Source organism: Oncorhynchus gorbuscha, unplaced genomic scaffold (genome assembly GCF_021184085.1).
Source record: "Oncorhynchus gorbuscha isolate QuinsamMale2020 ecotype Even-year unplaced genomic scaffold, OgorEven_v1.0 Un_scaffold_537, whole genome shotgun sequence".
Classification (NCBI taxonomy): Eukaryota; Metazoa; Chordata; class Actinopteri; order Salmoniformes; family Salmonidae; genus Oncorhynchus; species Oncorhynchus gorbuscha.
The window spans coordinates 183,050-201,246 of NW_025745361.1; the positions used below are offsets into that span (position 1 = coordinate 183,050).

At 50.4% G+C, this 18,197-nt stretch overlaps 1 protein-coding gene across 3 annotated transcripts in view; it reads left to right on the top strand.

The window, feature by feature from the left end:
- Positions 1–17,602, top strand: part of LOC124018515 (monocyte to macrophage differentiation factor 2-like) — a 44,412-nt gene extending 26,810 nt beyond the window's left edge. For 2 of the 3 annotated variants that reach the window (XM_046333845.1, XM_046333847.1), the window contains exons 5-7: positions 16,427–16,528; positions 16,618–16,687; positions 16,799–17,602. In XM_046333845.1, the coding sequence (XP_046189801.1) occupies positions 16,427–16,528; positions 16,618–16,687; positions 16,799–16,981 (355 nt within the window). In that variant the 3' untranslated portion in view covers positions 16,982–17,602. The remainder of the gene's footprint in view (positions 1–16,426; positions 16,529–16,617; positions 16,688–16,798) is intronic. The other variant, XM_046333846.1, reaches the window with a different exon arrangement.
- Positions 17,603–18,197: the final 595 nt, after the last annotated feature.

An 18,197-nucleotide genomic window follows, 5' to 3' on the forward strand; every position in this document is an offset into this window, starting at 1 on the left:
GCTACGTTAATTCTCCTAACCTGCTACATTAATTCTCCTAACCTGCTACGTTAATTCTCCTAACCTGCTACGTTAATTCTCCTAACCTGCTACGTTAATTCTCCTAACCTGCTACGTCAAATTCTCCTAACCTGCTACGTCAAATTCTCCTAACCTGCTACGTTAATTCTCCTAACCTGCTACGTTAATTCTCCTAACCTGCTACGTTAATTCTCCTAACCTGCTACGTTAATTCTCCTAACCTGCTACGTTAATTCTCCTAACCTGCTACGTTAATTCTCCTAACCTGCTACGTTAATTCTCCTAACCTGCTACGTTAATTCTCCTAACCTGCTACGTCAAATTCTCCTAACCTGCTACGTTAATTCTCCTAACCTGCTAGGTTAATTCTCCTAACCTGCTAGGTTAATTCTCCTAACCTGCTAGGTTAATTCTCCTAACCTGCTAGGTTAATTCTCCTAACCTGCTAGGTTAATTCTCCTAACCTGCTAGGTTAATTCTCCTAACCTGCTAGGTTAATTCTCCTAACCTGCTAGGTTAATTCTCCTAACCTGCTACGTTAATTCTCCTAACCTGCTACGTTAATTCTCCTAACCTGCTAGGTTAATTCTCCTAACCTGCTAGGTTAATTCTCCTAACCTGCTACGTTAATTCTCCTAACCTGCTAGGTTAATTCTCCTAACCTGCTACGTTAATTCTCCTAACCTGCTACGTTAATTCTCCTAACCTGCTAGGTTAATTCTCCTAACCTGCTAGGTTAATTCTCCTAACCTGCTACGTTAATTCTCTCCTAACCTGCTAGGTTAATTCTCCTAACCTGCTAGGTTAATTCTCCTAACCTGCTAGGTTAATTCTCCTAACCTGCTAGGTTAATTCTCCTAACCTGCTAGGTTAATTCTCCTAACCTGCTAGGTTAATTCTCCTAACCTGCTAGGTTAATTCTCCTAACCTGCTAGGTTAATTCTCCTAACCTGCTACGTTAATTCTCCTAACCTGCTACGTTAATTCTCCTAACCTGCTACGTTAAAGCATCATTATCGCTACACAGGAACTGACCAATGAAAACACGTTAACAAACAAAAAACAACACCACTCAATCAAAACTTTCTGACCAATCACAGAGCGCTGATGTTACATCCGTCGATGATGATCCACCCACTTATTCCACCAATCACACTGTCGTACACCTTCCATATGAAGTTCCCCATACTGAGACAGAAGGAGTTGTGTGTTTCTAGGTTGATGCTGAGGGAGTTGGGTCCATGGTCATGTGTTTCTAGGTTAATGCTGAGGGAGTTGGGTCCGTGGTCATGTGTTTCTAGGTTAATGCTGAGGGATTTGGGTCCGTGGTCATGTGTTTCTAGGTTGATGCTGAGGGAGTTGGGTCCGTGGTCATGTGTTTCTAGGTTAATGCTGAGGGAGTTGGGTCCGTGGTCATGTGTTTCTAGGTTAATGCTGAGGGAGTTGGGTCTGTGGTCATGTGTTTCTAGGTTAATGCTGAGGGAGTTGGGTCCATGGTCATGTGTTTCTAGGTTAATGCTGAGGGAGTTGGGTCTGTGGTCATGTGTTTCTAGGTTGATGCTGAGGGAGTTGGGTCCGTGGTCATGTGTTTCTAGGTTGATGCTGAGGGAGTTGGGTCCGTGGTCATGTGTTTCTAGGTTGATGCTGAGGGAGTTGGGTCCGTGGTCATGTGTTTCTAGGTTGATGCTGAGGGAGTTGGGTCCGTGGACATGTGTTTCTAGGTTGATGCTGAGGGAGTTGGGTCCGTGGTCATGTGTTTCTAGGTTGATGCTGAGGGAGTTGGGTCTGTGGTCATGTGTTTCTAGGTTAATGCTGAGGGAGTTGAGTCCGTGGTTTCTAGGTTAATGCTGAGGGAGTTGGGTCCGTGGTCATGTGTTTCTAGGTTGATGCTGAGGGAGTTGGGTCCGTGGTCATGTGTTTCTAGGTTGATGCTGAGGGAGTTGGGTCCGTGGTCATGTGTTTCTAGGTTGATGCTGAGGGAGTTGGGTCCGTGGTCATGTGTTTCTAGGTTGATGCTGAGGGAGTTGGGTCCGTGGTTTCTAGGTTGATGCTGAGGGAGTTGGGTCCGTGGTTTCTAGGTTGATGCTGAGGGAGTTGGGTCCGTGGTCATGTGTTTCTAGGTTGATGCTGAGGGAGTTGGGTCCGTGGTTTCTAGGTTAATGCTGAGGGAGTTGGGTCCGTGGTTTCTAGGTTAATGCTGAGGGAGTTGGGCCCGTGGTCATGTGTTTCTAGGTTGATGCTGAGGGAGTTGGGTCCGTGGTCATGTGTTTCTAGGTTGATGCTGAGGGAGTTGGGTCCATGGTCATGTGTTTCTAGGTTGATGCTGAGGGAGTTGGGTCCATGGTTTCTAGGTTGATGCTGAGGGAGTTGGGTCCGTGGTCATGTGTTTCTAGGTTGATGCTGAGGGAGTTGGGTCCGTGGTTTCTAGGTTGATGCTGAGGGAGTTGGGTCCATGGTTTCTAGGTTGATGCTGAGGGAGTTGGGTCCGTGGTCATGTGTTTCTAGGTTGATGCTGAGGGAGTTGGGTCCGTGGTTTCTAGGTTGATGCTGAGGGAGTTGGGTACATGGTTTCTAGGTTGATGCTGAGGGAGTTGGGTCCGTGGTTTCTAGGTTGATGCTGAGGGAGTTGGGTCCGTGGTGTCTAGGTTAATGCTGAGGGAGCTGGGTCCATGGTCATGTGTTTCTAGGTTGATACTGAGGGAGTTGGGTCCGTGGTTTCTAGGTTGATGCTGAGGGAGTTGGGTCCGTGGTCATGTGTTTCTAGGTTGATGCTGAGGGAGTTGGGTCCGTGGTCATGTGTTTACTGAGGGGTTGAGGTTGATGCTGAGGGAGTTGGGTCCGTGGTTTCTAGGTTGATGCTGAGGGAGTTGGGTCCGTGGTTTCTAGGTTGATGCTGAGGGAGTTGGGTCCGTGGTCATGTGTTTCTAGGTTGATGCTGAGGGAGTTGGGTCCGTGGTCATGTGTTTCTAGGTTAATGCTGAGGGAGTTGGGTCCGTGGTCATGTGTTTCTAGGTTGATGCTGAGGGAGTTGGGTCCGTGGTCATGTGTTTCTAGGTTGATGCTGAGGGAGTTGGGTCCGTGGTCATGTGTTTCTAGGTTAATGCTGAGGGAGTTGGGTCTGTGGTCATGTGTTTCTAGGTTAATGCTGAGGGAGTTGGGTCCATGGTCATGTGTTTCTAGGTTAATGCTGAGGGAGTTGGGTCCGTGGTCATGTGTTTCTAGGTTGATGCTGAGGGAGTTGGGTCCGTGGTCATGTGTTTCTAGGTTGTCATGTGTTTCTAGGTTGATGCTGAGGGAGTTGGGTCCGTGGTCATGTGTTTCTAGGTTGATGCTGAGGGAGTTGGGTCCGTGGTCATGTGTTTCTAGGTTGATGCTGAGGGAGTTGGGTCCGTGGTTTCTAGGTTGATGCTGAGGGAGTTGGGTCCGTGGTCATGTGTTTCTAGGTTGATGCTGAGGGAGTTGGGTCCGTGGTCATGTGTTTCTAGGTTGATGCTGAGTTGGGTCCGTGGTCATGTGTTTCTAGGTTGATGGAGTTGGGTCCGTGGTTTCTAGGTTGATGCTGAGGGAGTTGGGTCCGTGGTTTCTAGGTTGATGCTGAGGGAGTTGGGTCCGTGGTCATGTGTTTCTAGGTTGATGCTGAGGGAGTTGGGTCCGTGGTTTCTAGGTTGATGCTGAGGGAGTTGGGTGTGGTTTCTAGGTTGATGCTGAGGGAGTTGGGTCCGTGGTTTCTAGGTTGATGCTGAGGGAGTTGGGTCCGTGGTTTCTAGGTTGATGCTGAGGGAGTTGGGTCCGTGGTTTCTAGGTTGATGCTGAGGGAGTTGGGTCCGTGGTGTCTAGGTTAATGCTGAGGGAGCTGGGTCCATGGTCATGTGTTTCTAGGTTGATACTGAGGGAGTTGGGTCCGTGGTTTCTAGGTTGATGCTGAGGGAGTTGGGTCCGTGGTTTCTAGGTTGATGCTGAGGGAGTTGGGTCCGTGGTCATGTGTTTCTAGGTTGATGCTGAGGGAGTTGGGTCCGTGGTCATGTGTTTCTAGGTTGATGCTGAGGGAGTTGGGTCCATGGTCATGTGTTTCTAGGTTGATGCTGAGGGAGTTGGGTCCGTGGTCATGTGTTTCTAGGTTGATACTGAGGGAGTTGGGTCCGTGGTTTCTAGGTTAATGCTGAGGGAGTTGGGTCCATGGTCATGTGTTTCTAGGTTGATGCTGAGGGAGTTGGGTCCGTGGTTTCTAGGTTGATGCTGAGGGAGTTGGGTCCATGGTCATGTGTTTCTAGGTTGATGCTGAGGGAGTTGGGTCCGTGGTCATGTGTTTCTAGGTTGATGCTGAGGGAGTTGGGTCCGTGGTTTCTAGGTTGATGCTGAGGGAGTTGGGTCTGTGGTTTCTAGGTTGATGCTGAGGGAGTTGGGTCCGTGGTTTCTAGGTTGATGCTGAGGGAGCTGGGTCCATGGTCATGTGTTTCTAGGTTGATACTGAGGGAGTTGGGTCCGTGGTTTCTAGGTTGATGCTGAGGGAGTTGGGTCCGTGGTTTCTAGGTTGATGCTGAGGGAGTTGGGTCCGTGGTCATGTGTTTCTAGGTTGATACTGAGGGAGTTGGGTCCGTGGTCATGTGTTTCTAGGTTGATGCTGAGGGAGTTGGGTCCGTGGTCATGTGTTTCTAGGTTGATGCTGAGGGAGTTGGGTCCGTGGTCATGTGTTTCTAGGTTGATGCTGAGGGAGTTGGGTCCGTGGTGGTTTCTAGGTTAATGCTGAGGGAGTTGGGTCCGTGGTTTCTAGGTTGATGCTGAGGGAGTTGGGTCCGTGGTCATGTGTTTCTAGGTTGATGCTGAGGGAGTTGGGTCCGTGGTCATGTGTTTCATGTGTTTCTAGGTTGTTGATGCTGAGGTTGATGCTGAGGGAGTTGGGTCCATGGTCATGTGTTTCTAGGTTGATGCTGAGGGAGTTGGGTCCATGGTTTCTAGGTTGATGCTGAGGGAGTTGGGTCCGTGGTCATGTGTTTCTAGGTTGATGCTGAGGGAGTTGGGTCCGTGGTGGTTTCTAGGTTGATGCTGAGGGAGTTGGGTCCATGGTTTCTAGGTTGATGCTGAGGGAGTTGGGTCCGTGGTCATGTGTTTCTAGGTTGATGCTGAGGGAGTTGGGTCCGTGGTTTCTAGGTTGATGCTGAGGGAGTTGGGTCCATGGTTTCTAGGTTGATGCTGAGGGAGTTGGGTCCGTGGTTTCTAGGTTGATGCTGAGGGAGTTGGGTCCGTGGTTTCTAGGTTGATGCTGAGGGAGCTGGGTCCATGGTCATGTGTTTCTAGGTTGATACTGAGGGAGTTGGGTCCGTGGTTTCTAGGTTGATGCTGAGGGAGTTGGGTCCGTGGTTTCTAGGTTGATGCTGAGGGAGTTGGGTCCGTGGTCATGTGTTTCTAGGTTGATACTGAGGGAGTTGGGTCCGTGGTCATGTGTTTCTAGGTTGATGCTGAGGGAGTTGGGTCCGTGGTCATGTGTTTCTAGGTTGATGCTGAGGGAGTTGGGTCCGTGGTCATGTGTTTCTAGGTTGATACTGAGGGAGTTGGGTCCGTGGTTTCTAGGTTAATGCTGAGGGAGTTGGGTCCATGGTCATGTGTTTCTAGGTTGATGCTGAGGGAGTTGGGTCCGTGGTTAGGTTGATGCTGAGGGAGTTGGGTCTGTGGTTTCTAGGTTGATGCTGAGGGAGTTGGGTCCATGGTCATGTGTTTCTAGGTTGATACTGAGGGAGTTCGGTCTGTGGTTTCTAGGTTTCTGAGGGAGGTTGGTTTCTAGGTTAATGCTGAGGGAGTTGGGTCCATGGTCATGTGTTTCTAGGTTGATACTGAGGGAGTTGGGTCTGTGGTTTCTAGGTTGATGCTGAGGGAGTTGGGTCCGTGGTCATGTGTTTCTAGGTTGATGCTGAGGGAGTTGGGTCCGTGGTTTCTAGGTTGATGCTGAGGGAGTTGGGTCCGTGGTTTCTAGGTTGATACTGAGGGAGTTGGGCCCGTGGTTTCTAGGTTGATGCTGAGGGAGTTGGGTCCATGGTCATGTGTTTCTAGGTTGATACTGAGGGAGTTGGGTCCATGGTTTCTAGGTTGATGCTGAGGGAGTTGGGTCCGTGGTTTCTAGGTTGATGCTGAGGGAGTTGGGTCCGTGGTTTCTAGGTTGATGCTGAGGGAGTTGGGTCCGTGGTTTCTAGGTTGATGCTGAGGGAGTTGGGTCCATGGTTTCTAGGTTGATGCTGAGGGAGTTGGGTCCGTGGTCATGTGTTTCTAGGTTGATACTGAGGGAGTTGGGTCCGTGGTCATGTGTTTCTAGGTTGATGCTGAGGGAGTTGGGTCCGTGGTCATGTGTTTCTAGGTTGATGCTGAGGGAGTTGGGTCCGTGGTCATGTGTTTCTAGGTTGATACTGAGGGAGTTGGGTCCGTGGTTTCTAGGTTAATGCTGAGGGAGTTGGGTCCATGGTCATGTGTTTCTAGGTTGATGCTGAGGGAGTTGGGTCCGTGGTTTCTAGGTTGATGCTGAGGGAGTTGGGTCTGTGGTTTCTAGGTTGATGCTGAGGGAGTTGGGTCCATGGTCATGTGTTTCTAGGTTGATACTGAGGGAGTTCGGTCTGTGGTTTCTAGGTTGATGCTGAGGGAGTTGGGTCCGTGGTTTCTAGGTTAATGCTGAGGGAGTTGGGTCCATGGTCATGTGTTTCTAGGTTGATACTGAGGGAGTTGGGTCTGTGGTTTCTAGGTTGATGCTGAGGGAGTTGGGTCCGTGGTCATGTGTTTCTAGGTTGATGCTGAGGGAGTTGGGTCCGTGGTTTCTAGGTTGATGCTGAGGGAGTTGGGTCCGTGGTTTCTAGGTTGATACTGAGGGAGTTGGGCCCGTGGTTTCTAGGTTGATGCTGAGGGAGTTGGGTCCATGGTCATGTGTTTCTAGGTTGATACTGAGGGAGTTGGGTCCATGGTTTCTAGGTTGATGCTGAGGGAGTTGGGTCCGTGGTTTCTAGGTTGATGCTGAGGGAGTTGGGTCCGTGGTTTCTAGGTTGATGCTGAGGGAGTTGGGTCCGTGGTTTCTAGGTTGATGCTGAGGGAGTTGGGTCCATGGTTTCTAGGTTGATGCTGAGGGAGTTGGGTCCGTGGTTTCTAGGTTGATGCTGAGGGAGTTGGGTCCGTGGTTTCTAGGTTGATGCTGAGGGAGTTGGGTCCGTGGTTTCTAGGTTGATGCTGAGGGAGTTGGGTCCATGGTCATGTGTTTCTAGGTTGATACTGAGGGAGTTGGGTCTGTGGTTTCTAGGTTGATACTGAGGGAGTTGGGTCCGTGGTCATGTGTTTCTAGGTTGATGCTGAGGGAGTTGGGTCCGTGGTCATGTGTTTCTAGGTTGATGCTGAGGGAGTTGGGTCCGTGGTCATGTGTTTCTAGGTTGATACTGAGGGAGTTGGGTCCGTGGTTTCTAGGTTGATGCTGAGGGAGTTGGGTCCGTGGTTTCTAGGTTGATGCTGAGGGAGTTGGGTCTCTGGTTTCTAGGTTGATGCTGAGGGAGTTGGGTCCGTGGTCATGTGTTTCTAGGTTGATGCTGAGGGAGTTGGGTCCGTGGTCATGTGTTTCTAGGTTGATGCTGAGGGATTTGGGTCCGTGGTCATGTGTTTCTAGGTTGATGCTGAGGGAGTTGGGTCTGTGGTCATGTGTTTCTAGGTTGATACTGAGGGAGTTGGGTCCGTGGTCATGTGTTTCTAGGTTGATACTGAGGGAGTTGGGTCCGTGGTCATGTGTTTCTAGGTTGATGCTGAGGGAGTTGGGTCCGTGGTCATGTGTTTCTAGGTTGATGCTGAGGGAGTTGGGTCTGTGGTTTCTAGGTTGATGCTGAGGGAGTTGGGTCCATGGTCATGTGTTTCTAGGTTAATGCTGAGGGAGTTGGGTCCGTGGTCATGTGTTTCTAGGTTAATGCTGAGGGAGTTGGGTCCGTGGTCATGTGTTTCTAGGTTAATGCTGAGGGAGTTGGGTCTGTGGTCATGTGTTTCTAGGTTAATGCTGAGGGAGTTGGGTCCATGGTCATGTGTTTCTAGGTTAATGCTGAGGGAGTTGGGTCTGTGGTCATGTGTTTCTAGGTTGATGCTGAGGGAGTTGGGTCCGTGGTCATGTGTTTCTAGGTTGATGCTGAGGGAGTTGGGTCCGTGGTCATGTGTTTCTAGGTTGATGCTGAGGGAGTTGGGTCCGTGGTCATGTGTTTCTAGGTTGATGCTGAGGGAGTTGGGTCCGTGGTCATGTGTTTCTAGGTTGATGCTGAGGGAGTTGGGTCCGTGGTCATGTGTTTCTAGGTTGATGCTGAGGGAGTTGGGTCTGTGGTCATGTGTTTCTAGGTTAATGCTGAGGGAGTTGAGTCCGTGGTTTCTAGGTTAATGCTGAGGGAGTTGGGTCCGTGGTCATGTGTTTCTAGGTTGATGCTGAGGGAGTTGGGTCCGTGGTCATGTGTTTCTAGGTTGATGCTGAGGGAGTTGGGTCCGTGGTCATGTGTTTCTAGGTTGATGCTGAGGGAGTTGGGTCCGTGGTCATGTGTTTCTAGGTTGATGCTGAGGGAGTTGGGTCCGTGGTTTCTAGGTTGATGCTGAGGGAGTTGGGTCCGTGGTCATGTGTTTCTAGGTTGATGCTGAGGGAGTTGGGTCCGTGGTCATGTGTTTCTAGGTTGATGCTGAGGGAGTTGGGTCCGTGGTTTCTAGGTTGATGCTGAGGGAGTTGGGTCCGTGGTTTCTAGGTTGATGCTGAGGGAGTTGGGTCCGTGGTCATGTGTTTCTAGGTTGATGCTGAGGGAGTTGGGTCCGTGGTTTCTAGGTTAATGCTGAGGGAGTTGGGTCCGTGGTTTCTAGGTTAATGCTGAGGGAGTTGGGCCCGTGGTCATGTGTTTCTAGGTTGATGCTGAGGGAGTTGGGTCCGTGGTCATGTGTTTCTAGGTTGATGCTGAGGGAGTTGGGTCCATGGTCATGTGTTTCTAGGTTGATGCTGAGGGAGTTGGGTCTGTGGTCATGTGTTTCTAGGTTGATACTGAGGGAGTTGGGTCCGTGGTCATGTGTTTCTAGGTTGATACTGAGGGAGTTGGGTCCGTGGTCATGTGTTTCTAGGTTGATGCTGAGGGAGTTGGGTCCGTGGTCATGTGTTTCTAGGTTGATGCTGAGGGAGTTGGGTCTGTGGTTTCTAGGTTGATGCTGAGGGAGTTGGGTCCGTGGTCATGTGTTTCTAGGTTGATGCTGAGGGAGTTGGGTCCGTGGTCATGTGTTTCTAGGTTAATGCTGAGGGAGTTGGGTCCGTGGTCATGTGTTTCTAGGTTAATGCTGAGGGAGTTGGGTCTGTGGTCATGTGTTTCTAGGTTAATGCTGAGGGAGTTGGGTCCATGGTCATGTGTTTCTAGGTTAATGCTGAGGGAGTTGGGTCCGTGGTCATGTGTTTCTAGGTTGATGCTGAGGGAGTTGGGTCCGTGGTCATGTGTTTCTAGGTTGATGCTGAGGGAGTTGGGTCCGTGGTCATGTGTTTCTAGGTTGATGCTGAGGGAGTTGGGTCGTGGTTGTGTTTCTAGGTTGATGTGGTCATGTGTTTCTAGGTTGATGCTGAGGGAGTTGGGTCCGTGGTCATGTGTTTCTAGGTTGATGCTGAGGGAGTTGGGTCCGTGGTCATGTGTTTCTAGGTTGATGCTGAGGGAGTTGGGTCTGTGGTCATGTGTTTCTAGGTTAATGCTGAGGGAGTTGGGTCTGTGGTCATGTGTTTCTAGGTTGATGCTGAGGGAGTTGGGTCCGTGGTCATGTGTTTCTAGGTTGATGCTGAGGGAGTTGGGTCCGTGGTCATGTGTTTCTAGGTTGATGCTGAGGGAGTTGGGTCCGTGGTCATGTGTTTCTAGGTTGATGCTGAGGGAGTTGGGTCCGTGGTCATGTGTTTCTAGGTTGATGCTGAGGGAGTTGGGTCCGTGGTCATGTGTTTCTAGGTTGATGCTGAGGGAGTTGGGTCCGTGGTTTCTAGGTTGATGCTGAGGGAGTTGGGTCCGTGGTCATGTGTTTCTAGGTTGATGCTGAGGGAGTTGGGTCCGTGGTCATGTGTTTCTAGGTTGATGCTGAGGGAGTTGGGTCCGTGGTTTCTAGGTTGATGCTGAGGGAGTTGGGTCCGTGGTTTCTAGGTTGATGCTGAGGGAGTTGGGTCCGTGGTCATGTGTTTCTAGGTTGATGCTGAGGGAGTTGGGTCCGTGGTTTCTAGGTTAATGCTGAGGGAGTTGGGTCCGTGGTTTCTAGGTTAATGCTGAGGGAGTTGGGCCCGTGGTCATGTGTTTCTAGGTTGATGCTGAGGGAGTTGGGTCCGTGGTCATGTGTTTCTAGGTTGATGCTGAGGGAGTTGGGTCCATGGTCATGTGTTTCTAGGTTGATGCTGAGGGAGTTGGGTCCATGGTTTCTAGGTTGATGCTGAGGGAGTTGGGTCCGTGGTCATGTGTTTCTAGGTTGATGCTGAGGGAGTTGGGTCCGTGGTTTCTAGGTTGATGCTGAGGGAGTTGGGTCCATGGTTTCTAGGTTGATGCTGAGGGAGTTGGGTCCGTGGTTTCTAGGTTGATGCTGAGGGAGTTGGGTCCGTGGTGTCTAGGTTAATGCTGAGGGAGCTGGGTCCATGGTCATGTGTTTCTAGGTTGATACTGAGGGAGTTGGGTCCGTGGTTTCTAGGTTGATGCTGAGGGAGTTGGGTCCGTGGTTTCTAGGTTGATGCTGAGGGAGTTGGGTCCGTGGTCATGTGTTTCTAGGTTGATACTGAGGGAGTTGGGTCCGTGGTCATGTGTTTCTAGGTTGATGCTGAGGGAGTTGGGTCCATGGTCATGTGTTTCTAGGTTGATGCTGAGGGAGTTGGGTCCGTGGTCATGTGTTTCTAGGTTGATGCTGAGGGAGTTGGGTCCGTGGTCATGTGTTTCTAGGTTGATACTGAGGGAGTTGGGTCCGTGGTTTCTAGGTTAATGCTGAGGGAGTTGGGTCCATGGTCATGAGGGAGTTGTTTCTAGGTTGATGCTGAGGGAGTTGGGTCCGTGGTTTCTAGGTTGATGCTGAGGGAGTTGGGTCCATGGTCATGTGTTTCTAGGTTGATGCTGAGGGAGTTGGGTCCGTGGTCATGTGTTTCTAGGTTGATGCTGAGGGAGTTGGGTCCGTGGTTTCTAGGTTGATGCTGAGGGAGTTGGGTCCGTGGTTTCTAGGTTGATGCTGAGGGAGTTGGGTCCGTGGTTTCTAGGTTGATGCTGAGGGAGTTGGGTCCGTGGTGTCTAGGTTAATGCTGAGGGAGCTGGGTCCATGGTCATGTGTTTCTAGGTTGATACTGAGGGAGTTGGGTCCGTGGTTTCTAGGTTGATGCTGAGGGAGTTGGGTCCGTGGTTTCTAGGTTGATGCTGAGGGAGTTGGGTCCGTGGTCATGTGTTTCTAGGTTGATACTGAGGGAGTTGGGTCCGTGGTCATGTGTTTCTAGGTTGATGCTGAGGGAGTTGGGTCCGTGGTCATGTGTTTCTAGGTTGATGCTGAGGGAGTTGGGTCCGTGGTCATGTGTTTCTAGGTTGATACTGAGGGAGTTGGGTCCGTGGTTTCTAGGTTAATGCTGAGGGAGTTGGGTCCATGGTCATGTGTTTCTAGGTTGATGCTGAGGGAGTTGGGTCTGTGTTTTCTAGGTTGATGCTGAGGGAGTTGGGTCCATGGTCATGTGTTTCTAGGTTGATACTGAGGGAGTTGGGTCTGTGGTTTCTAGGTTGATGCTGAGGGAGTTGGGTCCGTGGTTTCTAGGTTAATGCTGAGGGAGTTGGGTCCATGGTCATGTGTTTCTAGGTTGATACTGAGGGAGTTGGGTCTGTGGTTTCTAGGTTGATGCTGAGGGAGTTGGGTCCGTGGTCATGTGTTTCTAGGTTGATGCTGAGGGAGTTGGGTCCGTGGTTTCTAGGTTGATGCTGAGGGAGTTGGGTCCGTGGTTTCTAGGTTGATACTGAGGGAGTTGGGCCCGTGGTTTCTAGGTTGATGCTGAGGGAGTTGGGTCCGTGGTTTCTAGGTTGATGCTGAGGGAGTTGGGTCCGTGGTTTCTAGGTTGATGCTGAGGGAGTTGGGTCCATGGTCATGTGTTTCTAGGTTGATACTGAGGGAGTTGGGTCTGTGGTTTCTAGGTTGATGCTGAGGGAGTTGGGTCCGTGGTTTCTAGGTTGATGCTGAGGGAGTTGGGTCCATGGTTTCTAGGTTGATGCTGACGGAGTTGGGTCCGTGGTTTCTAGGTTGATGCTGAGGGAGTTGGGTCCATGGTTTCTAGGTTGATGCTGAGGGAGTTGGGTCCGTGGTTTCTAGGTTGATGCTGAGGGAGTTGGGTCCGTGGTTTCTAGGTTGATGCTGAGGGAGTTGGGTCCGTGGTTTCTAGGTTGATGCTGAGGGAGTTGGGTCCATGGTCATGTGTTTCTAGGTTGATACTGAGGGAGTTGGGTCTGTGGTTTCTAGGTTGATACTGAGGGAGTTGGGTCCGTGGTCATGTGTTTGTAGGTTGATGCTGAGGGAGTTGGGTCCGTGGTCATGTGTTTCTAGGTTGATGCTGAGGGAGTTGGGTCCGTGGTCATGTGTTTCTAGGTTGATACTGAGGGAGTTGGGTCCGTGGTTTCTAGGTTGATGCTGAGGGAGTTGGGTCCGTGGTTTCTAGGTTGATGCTGAGGGAGTTGGGTCTCTGGTTTCTAGGTTGATGCTGAGGGAGTTGGGTCCGTGGTCATGTGTTTCTAGGTTGATGCTGAGGGAGTTGGGTCCGTGGTCATGTGTTTCTAGGTAGATGCTGAGGGAGTTGGGTCCGTGGTCATGTGTTTCTAGGTTGATGCTGAGGGAGTTGGGTCCGTGGTCATGTGTTTCTAGGTTGATGCTGAGGGAGTTGGGTCCGTGGTCATGTGTTTCTAGGTTGATACTGAGGGAGTTGGGTCCATGGTCATGTGTTTCTAGGTTGATACTGAGGGAGTTGGGTCTGTGGTTTCTAGGTTGATGCTGAGGGAGTTGGGTCCATGGTCATGTGTTTCTAGGTTGATACTGAGGGAGTTGGGTCTGTGGTTTCTAGGTTGATACTGAGGGAGTTGGGTCTGTGGTTTCTAGGTTGATACTGAGGGAGTTGGGTCCGTGGTCATGTGTTTCTAGGTTGATGCTGAGGGAGCTGGGTCCGTGGTTTCTAGGTTGATGCTGAGGGAGTTGGGTCCGTGGTCATGTGTTTCTAGGTTGATGCTGAGGGAGTTGGGTCCGTGGTCATGTGTTTCTAGGTTGATGCTGAGGGAGTTGGGTCCGTGGTCATGTGTTTCTAGGTTGATGCTGAGGGAGTTGGGTCCGTGGTCATGTGTTTCTAGGTTGATGCTGAGGGAGTTGGGTCTGTGGTTTCTAGGTTGATGCTGAGGGAGTTGGGTCCGTGGTCATGTGTTTCTAGGTTGATGCTGAGGGAGTTGGGTCTGTGGTTTCTAGGTAGATGCTGAGGGAGTTGGGTCCGTGGTCATGTGTTTCTAGGTTGATGCTGAGGGAGTTGGGTTCGTGGTCATGTGTTTCTAGGTTGATGCTGAGGGAGTTGGGTCCATGGTCATGTGTTTCTAGGTTGACACTGAGGGAGCTGGGTCCGTGGTTTCTAGGTTGATGCTGAGGGAGTTGGGTCCATGGTCATGTGTTTCTAGGTTGATGCTGAGGGAGTTGGGTCTGTGGTTTCTAGGTTGATGCTGAGGGAGTTGGGTCCATGGTCATGTGTTTCTAGGTTGATACTGAGGGAGTTGGGTCCATGGTCATGTGTTTCTAGGTTGATGCTGAGGGAGTTGGGTCCGTGGTTTCTAGGTAGATGCTGAGGGAGTTGGGTCCGTGGTCATGTGTTTCTAGGTTGATGCTGAGGGAGTTGGGTCCGTGGTCATGTGTTTCTAGGTTGATGCTGAGGGAGTTGGGTCCGTGGTCATGTGTTTCTAGGTTGATGGTGAGGGAGTTGGGTCCGTGGTCATGTGTTTCTAGGTTGATGCTGAGGGAGTTGGGTCCATGGTCATGTGTTTCTAGGTTGATACTGAGGGAGCTGGGTCCGTGGTTTCTAGGTTGATGCTGAGGGAGTTGGGTCCATGGTCATGTGTTTCTAGGTTGATGCTGAGGGAGTTGGGTCCGTGGTTTCTAGGTTGATGCTGAGGGAGTTGGGTCCGTGGTCATGTGTTTCTAGGTAGATGCTGAGGGAGTTGGGTCCATGGTCATGTGTTTCTAGGTAGATGCTGAGGGAGTTGGGTCCGTGGTCATGTGTTTCTAGGTTGATGCTGAGGGAGTTGGGTCTGTGGTTTCTAGGTTGATGCTGAGGGAGTTGGGTCCGTGGTCATGTGTTTCTAGGTAGATGCTGAGGGAGTTGGGTCCGTGGTCATGTGTTTCTAGGTTGATGCTGAGGGAGTTGGGTCCATGGTCATGTGTTTCTAGGTTGATACTGAGGGAGTTGGGTCTGTGGTTTCTAGGTTGATACTGAGGGAGTTGGGTCTGTGGTTTCTAGGTTGATGCTGAGGGAGTTGGGTCCGTGGTTTCTAGGTTGATGCTGAGGGAGTTGGGTCCGTGGTCATGTGTTTCTAGGTTGATGCTGAGGGAGTTGGGTTCGTGGTCATGTGTTTCTAGGTTGATGCTGAGGGAGTTGGGTCCGTGGTCATGTGTTTCTAGGTAGATGCTGAGGGAGTTGGGTTCGTGGTCATGTGTTTCTAGGTTGATACTGAGGGAGCTGGGTCCGTGGTTTCTAGGTTGATGCTGAGGGAGTTGGGTCCATGGTCATGTGTTTCTAGGTTGATGCTGAGGGAGTTGGGTCTGTGGTTTCTAGGTTGATGCTGAGGGAGTTGGGTCTGTGGTTTCTAGGTTGATGCTGAGGGAGTTGGGTCCGTGGTTTCTAGGTTGATGCTGAGGGAGTTGGGTCCGTGGTCATGTGTTTCTAGGTTGATACTGAGGGAGTTGGGTCCGTGGTTTCTAGGTTGATGCTGAGGGAGTTGGGTCCATGGTCATGTGTTTCTAGGTTGATGCTGAGGGAGTTGGGTCCGTGGTTTCTAGGTTGATGCTGAGGGAGTTGGGTCCGTGGTCATGTGTTTCTAGGTAGATGCTGAGGGAGTTGGGTCCATGGTCATGTGTTTCTAGGTAGATGCTGAGGGAGTTGGGTCCGTGGTCATGTGTTTCTAGGTTGATGCTGAGGGAGTTGGGTCTGTGGTTTCTAGGTTGATGCTGAGGGAGTTGGGTCCGTGGTCATGTGTTTCTAGGTAGATGCTGAGGGAGTTGGGTCCGTGGTCATGTGTTTCTAGGTTGATGCTGAGGGAGTTGGGTCCATGGTCATGTGTTTCTAGGTTGATACTGAGGGAGTTGGGTCTGTGGTTTCTAGGTTGATACTGAGGGAGTTGGGTCTGTGGTTTCTAGGTTGATGCTGAGGGAGTTGGGTCCGTGGTTTCTAGGTTGATGCTGAGGGAGTTGGGTCCGTGGTCATGTGTTTCTAGGTTGATGCTGAGGGAGTTGGGTCCATGGTCATGTGTTTCTAGGTTGATGCTGAGGGAGTTGGGTCTGTGGTTTCTAGGTTGATGCTGAGGGAGTTGGGTCCGTGGTTTCTAGGTTGATGCTGAGGGAGTTGGGTCCGTGGTCATGTGTTTCTAGGTTGATGCTGAGGGAGTTGGGTCCATGGTCATGTGTTTCTAGGTAGATGCTGAGGGAGTTGGGTCCGTGGTCATGTGTTTCTAGGTTGATGCTGAGGGAGTTGGGTCCATGGTCATGTGTTTCTAGGTTGATGCTGAGGGAGTTGGGTCTGTGGTTTCTAGGTTGATGCTGAGGGAGTTGGGTCCGTGGTCATGTGTTTCTAGGTAGATGCTGAAGGAGTTGGGTCCGTGGTCATGTGTTTCTAGGTAGATGCTGAGGGAGTTGGGTCCGTGGTCATGTGTTTCTAGGTTGATGCTGAGGGAGTTGGGTCCGTGGTCATGTGTTTCTAGGTTGATGGTGAGGGAGTTGGGTCCGTGGTCATGTGTTTCTAGGTTGATGCTGAGGGAGTTGGGTCCATGGTCATGTGTTTCTAGGTTGATACTGAGGGAGCTGGGTCCGTGGTTTCTAGGTTGATGCTGAGGGAGTTGGGTCCATGGTCATGTGTTTCTAGGTTGATGCTGAGGGAGTTGGGTCCGTGGTTTCTAGGTTGATGCTGAGGGAGTTGGGTCCGTGGTCATGTGTTTCTAGGTAGATGCTGAGGGAGTTGGGTCCATGGTCATGTGTTTCTAGGTAGATGCTGAGGGAGTTGGGTCCGTGGTCATGTGTTTCTAGGTTGATGCTGAGGGAGTTGGGTCTGTGGTTTCTAGGTTGATGCTGAGGGAGTTGGGTCCGTGGTCATGTGTTTCTAGGTAGATGCTGAGGGAGTTGGGTCCGTGGTCATGTGTTTCTAGGTTGATGCTGAGGGAGTTGGGTCTGTGGTTTCTAGGTTGATGCTGAGGGAGTTGGGTCCGTGGTCGAGTCACATGCGATGGATTATCTGGATCATGGCAGTTATCGGCTCCACATACGTCTTCTACTTCCACGAGAGGTACCACACACACTCACACGCGCTCGCATGTACACACACACACCACTCTCCCTGACGTTAATAATCTTAGGTGATGTCACTCCCTGCAGGTATAAACTGTTGGAGTTACTAGGATACGTGGCCATGGGGGCGGGGCCTGCACTTGTCATCCTGTCCATGGTAACACACACACACACCATTGATTGTCCAGAAACATTTACCTAAAGTCAATGTTCAAGCTTTCAAAGGAGTTTATCCCCTAAACCCTGATCGTGTGTGTGTTGGTTGCAGGCGGACAGGGCAGGTTTGTGTGAGCTGGCGGTGGGTGGGATTTTCTACGTGGTGGGTGTGGCCTTCTTTAAGAGCGATGGAGTCGTCCCATTCGCTCACGCCATCTGGCACCTGTTCGTTGCCATGGGAGCAGCTACACACTACTACGCTATCTGGAGACACCTGTACACACCTGGACACTGAGACACACCTACCGTGGTGCTAGCTAAACAGGGATCTGGTCCTGTACACACCTAGACACTGAGACACACACCTACCGTGGTGCTAGCTAAACAGGGATCTGGTCCTGTACACACCTAGACACTGAGACACACACCTACCGTAGTGCTAGCTAAACAGGGATCTGGTCCTGTACACACCTACCGTGGTGATAACTAAACAGGGATCTGGTCTGACTGTTTACATGATGACATCACCACATCCAACTCATCCATCCATTACATTTATTAGTAGAAGTACCACATGCTGGAAACAGGCTTTGATTATATAATGCCTGTATGTTCCACACCAGAAGGATCTCTGTCCAATTAGAAACAGGAATCAGTGAATTGAAGGATCTCTGTCCAATTAGAAACAGGAATCAGTCAACTACCAGAAGGATCTCTGTCCAATTAGAAACAGGAATCAGTCAACTACCAGAAGGATCTCTGTCCAATTAGAGACAGGAATCAGTCAACTACCAGAAGGATCTCTGTCCAATTAGAGACAGGAATCAGTCAACTACCAGAAGGATCTCTGTCCAATTAGAAACAGGAATCAGTGAATTGAAGGATCTCTGTCCAATTAGAGACAGGAATCAGTGAATTGAAGGATCTCTGTCCAATTAGAGACAGGAATCAGTCAACTACCAGAAGGATCTCTGTCCAATTAGAAACAAGAATCAGTGAATTGAAGGATCTCTGTCCAATTAGAGACAGGAATCAGTCAACTACCAGAAGGATCTCTGTCCAATTAGAGACAGGAATCAATGAATTACCATAAAGATCATCAAGGACATCAACCACCCGAGCCACTGCCTGTTCACCCTGCTACCATCCAGAAAGCGGGGTCAGTACAGGTGCATCAAAGCTGGGACCGAGAGACTGAAAAACAGCTTCTATCTCAAGGCCATCAGACTGTTAAACAGCCACCACTAACATTGAGTGGCTGCTGCCAACACACTGACTCAACTCCAGCCACTTGAATAATTCAAAATGAATGAAAAATGTATCACTAGTCACTTTAAACAATGCCACTTAATATAATGTTTATATGGGTTATATATGGCCGTTCGGCCATCGCTCATCCATATATCTTTATGTACATATTCTTCATCCCTTTACACTTGTGTGTATAAGGTAGTTGTTGTGAAATTGTTAGATTACTCGTTGATTATTACTGCATTGTCGGAACTAGAAGC